This window comes from Fistularia commersonii, chromosome 17 (genome assembly GCF_037954325.1).
Source record: "Fistularia commersonii isolate RoL2024-O1a breed Wild chromosome 17, RoL_Fcom_v1.0, whole genome shotgun sequence".
NCBI classification, from domain to species: domain Eukaryota; kingdom Metazoa; phylum Chordata; class Actinopteri; order Syngnathiformes; family Fistulariidae; genus Fistularia; species Fistularia commersonii.
In genome coordinates, this window is record NC_141300.1 from 3,768,316 (window position 1) to 3,778,819 (window position 10,504).

Here is a 10,504-nt window from a genome sequence, read left to right on the forward strand (position 1 = left end):
TTCCATTTCATCTTTAGGTTTCATTGTCTCAACAAAATATGACCATCGATCCTTTGGCCACAACATTATCCTCAAATGCTGCACTTTGTTGATGTGTTCTATGTCCTGGGATCTACAAATTTTGTTTAATTTGACTTTAAATAGAAAGCGGGATGGAGGGGGATGGAGGCACGTCACAGCCAACCTCAATGGACCATCTGGAAGCAGCTTATGGATGATGGCAATAGGTAATGGTGGTGAAATTGGGAAGTGAGGAAGGGGGTTAACATGGAGAGAACAGGCAGGACAGCAATTACATGTACACAAATATTATATATATATACACACAAACACACACACACAAAAACACGCCCGCCCGTGCCTTTACACACATAAACACACATACACGTTGAGATATGGGATGGGAGAAATGACATCTATGAACCTTCTCGTCTACATTCATGTCCCTATATACTGAATGCAATAATGGACAGCGCACTGTTTTTTTTGTCTGTTTTCTTAGTGTTAACTCACTGTACAGTGAGCAGGAGTTAGAAATCAACTGAAAGAGAATGAATAATCAAAATTATGATAATTTCATATAAAACTAAATGCAGTGTTTCATTTCATTTACTATAGGAAGCACTTGTATTGTAGAGATTCACAATGATGGGACATGCCAATTTGAAATATGACAAAATGCATTAAGAAGCTTTGAATAGATCCTATAATCAAATCAAAACATTGCGGTAGGAACATTTTAGCAGTTGGTTTTGCATGCATATCTGTTGTCGATCTGACGGTTGAAGTCTGCATCAAAATAAAAAAAGACTATTCATTTACGTTGCCAAATGTCATGCCAAAATACTTTGCGTGTACATAAACACAAATACATGTAGTACAAATCTCAACCCTAAACCACACACACACACACACACACACACACACACACACACACACACACACACACACACACACACACACACTTGTAGTTATTAAAGAAAAAAATGTCTCTTATGTTTGAATAGAAATCTAAAATCAGCAGTATGAAGGGGCATTTGGATGGCTGGTAAATAATGATGGACCCTTGCCAGCCAATGCGCAAAAGGCTCTTTTTCTTCACAATCCATCTTTGACCGCCAGACCTATTTGGGGGGACTAAAAGCATACTGTTACAAACATGTGTTCACAGTGGTACCATCAGCTATTGACTGGACTGATGAAAATCTAATGATTGCAGTGGGAGTCCATGTGACCCTGGCATACAGCAGAGGGGTGCAGCTGAAGCGTGTTGGGCCTATAACCCAGAGAACTATGGAGCAAAACACTGACTATAATATTACTGCAGAAAAATACCACTTGCTTAAGTACAGTCAGTAGTATTTAATGATTTTTACTGCTTGTGTAGGTGGGGCTACAAAACAATGACATTTTATACATTAAATTTGGAGCAGTGTAGAAAGTTATAATTGACTGGTTGGTCTGACACGTATAGGATCACCCATAGACCACTTTCAACATGTAATAGTCTAAAAGTGCATATTTTAGAAAAGAGACTAAAACGGAATTTCATGGGTGTTTATATAAATTAGTGACATATTTACTGTATATTTCAAGTGTCATTGATTTATTCGCATTATTCTTAAATGTAATTACTGACCATGATTAGAATTCAAAAGATCTCGTCATTTTTTTCGATCTTAACATAATAGATAATACTATATTAAATATGATGGAGAAAAATTTAAATTAACCTTGAAAAAAACAAAAAAGCGACAAAACCATTTTATGAATAGATTGAGAATAAACTATGTTTCCTTTGCTCAACAGTGTAAGTCACTGCCTGGTACACTATGTGGCATATTGCTATCATCAGTCGCCCATCTCACAGCATCTAAATGCTGCCACACTGTTGTTCCTTCACAAAGCTCTTCGGGTTTAGTTATTTACCTTTCTAAATGTGAAAATGACATAAATCACTAGCAGGTGCACAAAGAGGCTGAACGATTATCCAGATCAATCCGCAACCTTCACATATCCTTCGTGCAGTCAAACCTTATAAAATCATGAGGGAGAATGTGGTGAGAGTGCCGTCCATCGCCGCTGTCAGGGCCAGACAGGGAGGGATTCTCCATAAAGTGAAAAATATACCTTGAACTTGGCAAAGTAAAGCATGTTTGTAGTTCAACAGATGATATGATTTACCGTGATGAACCTGTGGCACAAATTTCAAGTACATTGCTTGACTTGCAGAATTTAACTTGCACTGCCTTCAACTGGTTCCACTCTTGTACTGGCGGTTACTAATGCACAGTACATGCAGGCCGAAAGTAATATTGTACAGCTATTTGCAAAAACTATATGGGCTCCTCATCGAATTCATTTCACGGGCTTGACTCATCAAAGCAGCAAAGATATGAACTGTGGAATGTGTGAGTCCCAATTTCCAGTGTGGGTGTCGAAACTGCATGTAAAAATTGAGTGTTGTCCAGGGGAGTGAGAGATCCCCAAAGCGCAATTTGGTACAGTGGAACCGGCTGCTCTTTCAGGATATGATTTTTATCAAGAGAAGATATAACTGACTGCGCGATCAAAAAACTGCCTTGCATGGGACATTTCATTTTATCCAGGACAAATATTTTATAACTTTTGGCAAGTCTCAGCCACTTGACCAGGACAAGTGGATTTTTGAAGGACAATTAATGAATTAATAATGAATTAATTAAAAACTTTTTTTTTTTTTTATCACCAGCCACCCTATATCATAATCTCTATTACCTTCTATCAAGTTGCATGGAGAATCTTTTAGGCTCTTAAGCCTCTCAAAGTGTCAGTGAGAGAAGAACTCAAAAGAATTGTACCGTATGAGTTAAAAAGAGACTTTTCATTTAGAGAATGAATTTGGTTTGGCGCTTCATATTAGAATCACACAGTTAACACAATTACCACTTTTTCAGCTCGAGCTGATTACTAATGGAAAAGTTACATCCAAACTTTTGAACTGATTATTTTGTTGTTTGTTTTTGCCCCCATCAATTGCCATTTGTTTAGCTAAATGCAATTTGTGCTATATGGAGAACACTGGCTGTGATTATTCTTATAAGACATAAACTGCCAGTGTTAGCTTCTCGATAATTCCCTTTAAGACTACACTTTGCCTTATACTGTTAGATAAACACAATACCAAACGTGAAATAAAGTCAAGTCAAGGTGACCCTTTAACCCACCATGAGACTGGCTAAGACTACTGCCATAGAAACAACCTGGTCAGTGGGAGATATCTGAGTTTAAATGTCTCTGAGACTAAATTGGCCATAAAACCTATATTAAAAAACAAAAAGAAAAATGCAAGTGAAAGTGATTTTTGTTTTTTAGTTATGCTTTTTTTGTTTAAAACTTTTGCCATCCTATTTCATACTGGAATCTAAAAAAAAAACTAAGGGATTCAATAAAAAGCAAATAACAAATTTTATTGATTTATATGACTTTTCTACTCACTGTATTAAAAATGTATCTAGCCATGAGTTCAAATGTAGGGTATTTCCCAAACTTAAATTTTTGCCTGTGAAACCCCCAGACCAGGAACACTCCTTGTTAGAGAACTGGAACTTACATTTTTAAAAAGAAGTGCCTATTTTTTCCAAAAAAAATCACATAAGCTCAAGATATTAATTGGAAATATGAGAATGTTTTGCTTTAAACCACGAAATATCAGATCGGTTATCAGAATTTCAGGAAAACAGATGAGGCATCACCCCTCTTAAATCTTAATAAGCAGTTATCATTTAATATAGCGTTTTCCAAGATGATTCATGCCATACTTTCTTAATCATGGCACTATCAAAGCGGCACACTCATACAGTGGAAAAAGAGATTAAAAATCTACCACTGAACCTTAAAAGTGTGTTTGGGAATATTTCTCACAGGTATTAAAAATACACTAAAATTTGGTCAGAGTTTTCAATTTATAATAAATCAAGGCCTCTCTCATGACAAGGTACAAGTAATCAAAACAAATTAAATTGTGCAATGCTCTGAGCTCCACCCTGCTGCCACATTTAATGAAAACTGAGGTGTTACATTTTCAGCATTACACTGACAAACTAGTGCCAAAAAGTATTGGTATCATATTCATGGAGAAAAAAAGGCAAGGGTACACGTATTCTTGCAAAAGAATTAGTCAAGAGGGTAATAGCTTACCCTGTGTGAAAATGATCTTTCACAACCATTAATACTGCTTATTTATAGAGCACATTCGTCCTTATCTTATTAATGAGTAACCAGTGAGCGCAAAAAAGTACACACAATAAAACTGGGTCCAAAAAATCCTTAGCTTTCTCAAACCGTTTCCAATTACTCGGAGGGAATGTGAATAATATGACAAACAGAAACTTGTTTGCATTTTGAAGCCTATGTAACTCTGCATCCTCTTAAATACCAGCAAAACTAATATATGCATTCAGCCAATCAGTTCAAAGTATAGCCTGTGTATCACTGTGATAAATAAATCACACACCCCCAATTTGCTTTAAATGAAACTGCATCTAATGCCAAATATATGTTGTAATTTTAAGGGAGAGGTTTCCACTTCGCATTAACGGACCCCTCTAATGTCAGGAATGTTTCATAAATTGACTAAAAACCATAGGCTGAAGGATCTATTCATTACCGCCGGACTCATAATTCCTTCTTGCCTTCACTCTGAAACCCGGCAGTTGGGCATTTCATCATTCTCGCATCCAGTGTTTTCCACAAACAGCTTCTTTAGCACTACTGAGTCACAGCAGCTTTTTTATCCTTTTTTTTTTTTTCTCCCCACAAGCACAACATCAGCAAGTGGGATCAGTCTGTCAGTCGATTGTTTTACCTCCGTATCTCTGCCGCTCCTGCACCACGCTCTATCTCGCTTACTACTCCAGTGGAGCCTAAAGGGGACAGGAGACGGCTGCTAATTGCAGTCCTGAACCAAACACAGGCTGTAAACTGCAGATAACACTGGATGACAGATAGCTATGTAACGAAAAACACGTCAGAGGCACGACTCATCTGAAAAATCATTAAAAGCGTTGGCTGGCTTTTCAAATGCGTGCTTAATGCGCCATGGGTCAGTACCAACTTGGACAGAAACTCGTCTTGGCTAATAAATACCAATATGTTCACCCGTCTTGAGAGAAGGGGATCCTGTCTTGAATTAAAAGTTGCAGGCTAGTGGATCTCAAGCCGCGTAAGCCTACAGTATAAGCCCCCTGACTAAATCGTCAGGTTTACCGACGAGGAAACCATCTTCCTTTGGCACAATTACCTGAATAACCTGCTGTGCACCCACTGCAAACATGTAGCGGTTGTAGCGAGAGGAAACAAAGTGGAAGACTTTCTGCCAGAGGGCCTTGAGAAATGTTTAGTGCAGGAAGTGTTCTACAAACAGCGGTAGTAGACTTATATCAGAAACATGCCGGTTGATGTGGAGGATGCTAATGTGTCCTTGGTTTATTAAATATCATCCATGGTGTGTTTCAACAGTCTCGCAGTTATTCATAAATGCACACGTGCACGATGAATACGATACTGCTATTTGGCTTAGAGGCAGCATATGTGATCCAAATATCTATAAGGTCATCAGCATATAGCTATAAAATGCAAATGATGGCGTGGAAGCAGTGATGCCTCTGACCTACATCTCAGCATGGATGATGAATAAAGAAGCCCGAGGCACTGACAATCATTCAGCCATCAAATACCAAAAGCCCAGCTCTGAGTAATGCAGTTTGCCGCTTCGCGTGGACAAACACTGCTCTCAAAATTGGTGGTTTCCAGTCAGGGACGATAGGGGCGCGGCCGGGAGCCCATTTCTTAAAGTCAATAAATAATTAAATTATTTCCTCTCAGGAGTGACACCAGGCTGCGAGATTTTCGCAGAGACATGTTTCTCCTCCTGAGATCAATTATTTCTGAAGACTTGGAGCAACCTCCTCTCTGAAAGAGGCAAAACTGTTCATTCCAGGGAAAATGAATGGGACTGTTCAAGACTGTACTACAGGAATCCCGCAGCAACAGCATGACAGTGTGCAATCAGAGGTAGTCATAATAATAATAATAATGATAATAATAATAATAAAAAGAAGAAGAAGAAGAAGAAGAAGAAATACATATTTACATATATTATAATTATAATAACTATCATTATTATTAGTATAAAATGCACTCGAAAATATTTACATGTTGTGCAATCACTTCCATCAGCCCGAGAATGTATGTTTGTTTGTGTCTGTGAGTGCGGGGGCGCCCACGCATAGATTTTGCGTGTCACTCCATCCATTCAAGTACCTGTCATCGTAGCAGAAATCGGCACTCAGCGTGTTGACGTACAGGACCAGAGCCACGGCGCTGCACAGCAATTCTGCAAACATTTCTCAGTCAAGCAGGCACGCGGGGAAATTTAGAAAAAAAATAAATTAAAAAAAAATGAACAAAAATAGAAATTAAAGGAGGGGGTTGGGAGCGAAGGAGAGACGCGGAGCGAATCCCGGGTCTCTTTTCCCTCTCAGTCGCCGTCTTTGTCAGGATGTCTCCGCGAAAACAAGTTCCCCCATCTCCACCGAAGTGCGCGCTGATGATAATCCATCGGTCGCTTCCTCTCTAACCCATGATGGGTTTGAGGTGGAGAGCCCTATTTATCCCGCTGGAAGTTGGACGGGAGGGGAGAGGAAAAAGGAAGAAAAAAAAACGCCAGCTACCGCGTTCACTGAATGCGTGACAACATTATCACACGCCTTCTCTAAGCATAGGATCGGCGCTCTGATGCTCGGCCGCCGCTCCTGAATAAACGTTGTGATTCCAAACGCCATCAAGCTAACTGAGATGAAGAGACTCGCATTTCCGCTTGCACTTTCAAAATAATACTTGTTCGTCGTCGTCGTCCATGCGCAACACTGGAATAAAATCAAAGACAAAGCGGTGAAATAAATAAATTATATTATTCAAAAAAGAATTGTATCAAATTGAAGGCTTTCACACTTGCTTATTCGACAAAGCAGGTCGTAATATCGTAGAACATTGTAACAAGGTGATGTAAAATATACTTTTCGAAGCCAAATATCTGTACTGAGTTGTTCATACCAAACATTTCATCTCATTTGCTATAAAAAACGGATTGTTTTCGTCTATTTCCTCGGTCAATTTACGGCTTTATTATTGACAAAAGACAAGTATTTCCGGTTTATTACATCGTATTTCTGTAAAGTGACGAAATTCGGGTCCGAACGCATGTGATAAGGAGACACGCGCATGCGCACACCCGACATGGGGCAAATTCCACATGTTGGTTAACAATATTGCAACCTACCATCGTAAAACCACACCACAACATGTATGTGGTCCTCAGAGTAAGTTAATTGGGGACTTCTTTTATTAATTGTTCCTATTCTTTTCAATTTCATTAACAGTCTATATTTATCTCGTGGGGTTGACACTGAAAAGAATACAGAATTCTACATAAAGATTAGATTTAGGCAAATGTCTGTCTGTCACATTAGGTTCCAATCATTGTGAAATAAATTACTTCGAGATATGGAAAGTAAAACCATAACTGAAATATATTGCAGCATGTGGGGGGGAAGACTGGCTGTTGGAACCCCAGAATCCTTTGCCAGTTATGATGACTGTTGGGAGCTGCTCATGGTACTGCATTAGAGAACACCAGTGTTGGATAGCTGTACAATGTTGTGCTTGATGTGTGACACGAACCTGCACCGTCAGTTGTCTTGTGCACTGTCAGTTTAACTAGTAGCGCCGAGAAACAAACCCCTTTCCCCTATTTATTGGTTGTTGCTTTAAACCCCCCCTCTGAAGAACACTTTTCTGACAGCAGTTATTGTTGACTCCCATTGTTACTGTGCAAAACCCTAAGCTCACCACAATATCAACTCCCCAAGTATGCATATTTCCTTTAAAACCCAGCACAATTATCTACGATTCCAGGGGACAGCACTGCTTGTAGTTATCAATACTGTATGGGGACCAAAAATGTCATGCCATGATTTGTATTTATCTAATACCTAAAATACTTTTCTACCTTTTAAGGCTACAATTGAAATAATGAGGCCCTAAAAATTTTGACTTCTTTCATTTTTTTAATCACTCTATTGCTTTCTGTTGATTTATAATATTATATTTGCAAAAGTTACAATTAAATTTCATAGGGGTGGTCACCATTGCAGTGATTCCAATTGACAAGGGGTCACTTTAAAAACAATGAAAATAATTAAAAAAATATAATTAGCGTCAGAAGGCATTTGATTCTGGTTGAGCTTGGGATATTGATTCTGAAAAATATGAATAAAATGCATGCACGATGTTTCACATAAAATAATAAAACAAAAAGGGGCACTTGACTCTGACCTCAGAATAAGCGATATCCACAATGACCAAATGATTCAGGTTTGAACAGCATATTCAGTGCTTGTGCATCAGTTGCTCTGTGACCAGTAGAGGGCTCATCAAGTGCACGCCATCTGGAGGGACCGGTACTTTTTCTGTGTATCACAATTCCGAAATGATAGCTAGTCCAAAAATATCTCTGAAATGTTAAATCATTCAAAGAAGCTTTTTTTTTTTTTTAAACAAATTCAAATTACAACACATGGTTGTGGAAAATGATCAGGGGTTAATTCCATTTATTTTCTTCATTATATATATTATATTATGAATATTATTTTCATCTTCTCCTTTCAGCTTTTCCCTTCAGGGGCCGCCACAAGGAATCAACCTTCTCCATCTAACCCTATTCTCTGTATCCTCCTCTCACACCAACTGCCTTCATATCCTCTCTCACTACGTCCAGAAATCTTCTCTTTGGTCTTCCTAGAGACCTCCTGCCTGGCAGCTCCAATTCCAGCATCCGTCTACCAATATATTCACTATCCCTCCTCTGTACATGACTGAACCATCTCAGTCTGGCTTCTCTGACCTTCTCTCCAAAACATCTAACATGTGCGGTTCCTCTGATAGACTCATTCCTGATTCTATCCATCCTGGTCACTCCCAAAGAGAACCTTAGCATCCTCATCTCTGCAACTTTTAGCTCTGCCTGTTTCATTCTGGCTTATAATCTTCTATCGCATAGTAACGCTGACACTTTTCTCCACCCATTCCAACCTGCTTGAACCCGTCTCCTCACCTCTTTTCCACACTCTCCGTTGCACTGGACTGTTGACCCCAAGTACCTGAAATCCTCCAACTTCTTGATTTCCACTCCCTGTAGCCTCACCGTTCCCCCTGAGTTACTCTCATTCACAGACATATATTCTGTCTTGCTGCGACTAACTTTCATTCCTCTCCTTTCCAGTGCATGCCTCCACCGTTCTAGATTTTCCTCAGCCTGTTCTCTGCTCTCACTACAGATGACAATGTCATCTGCAAACATCATGGTCCATGGAGATTCCTGTCTAGCCTCATCTGTCAGCCTGCCCGTCACCACTGCAAGGCTCAAAGCTGATCCCTGATGGAGTCCCACCTCCACCTTGAACTTCTCTGTTACCCCTTCAGCACACCACACCACTGTCTCACAGCGAACATACATGTCCTGCACCAGTCTAACATACTTCGATGCCGCTCCAGATTTCCTCATACAATACCAGAGTTCCTCTCTTGGCACCCTATGATATGCTTTTTCTAGGTCTACAAAAGCACAAGGCAGCTCCCTCTGGCCTTCTCTGTACCTCTCTATTAGCATTCTCAACGCAAATACCAAATCTGTGATACTCTTTCTAGGCATGAAGCCATACTTTTGTTCACAAATGCTGACTTCTGCTCTCAGTCTAGTTTCCACTACTCTTTCCCATAACTTCATTGTATCGTTCATCAACTTTATCCCTCTATAGTTGCCGCAATTCTGCCCCCCCCCCCCCCCCCTTATTCTTAAAAACGGGCACCATCACACTTTGTCTTCATTCTTCAGGCATCTTCTCTCTCTCTAAGATCCTGTTGAATAATCTTGTCAGAAATCTAGTCCTCTCCTAGACACTTCCACACCTCCACAGGTATATCATCGGGACCCCACAGACTTTCCACTCTTCATCCTCTTCAATGCCTTCTTCACTTCACTTTTACTGATCTGTGCTATTTTGTGGTTTAAAATAGTCACCTCTTCTACCTTGCCCCTCTTTTATTTTCCACATTAATTTGCTCTTCAAAGTACTCTTTCCATCTTCCCTTCTAGCTCTTCTAGCATGTATCAATACATTTCCCTCTCTGTCCTTAATCACCCGGACCTGTTGTACATCCTTTCCATCTTTATCTCTTTATTGCGCCAACCTGTATAGATCATTCTCTCCCTCCTTACTGTCCAACTAAGCATTCAAGTCATCGTACGCCCATTGTTTTGCCATTGCTACCTCTATCTTTACCTTACGTTGTAGTTTTTGATTGATTCGCATATTTGGTTTTGGCAAAATGTTTACACCGGATGCCCCTCCTGACGCAACCCTATGTACCTATCAGCTTGGGGAGACATGACCCCCCAAGGCTG

The 10,504-nt window shown here is 39.7% G+C and overlaps 1 protein-coding gene across 1 annotated transcript in view; it reads right to left on the reverse strand.

Annotated features, from left to right (window-relative positions):
- The window catches only part of tmtc2b (transmembrane O-mannosyltransferase targeting cadherins 2b), an 88,652-nt gene extending 81,949 nt beyond the window's left edge, over positions 1–6,703 (reverse strand). Inside the window, exon 1 of the mRNA XM_086163202.1 lies at positions 6,304–6,703. Coding sequence (XP_086019328.1) covers positions 6,304–6,386 — 83 coding nt within the window. The 5' untranslated portion in view covers positions 6,387–6,703. The remainder of the gene's footprint in view (positions 1–6,303) is intronic.
- Positions 6,704–10,504: the final 3,801 nt, after the last annotated feature.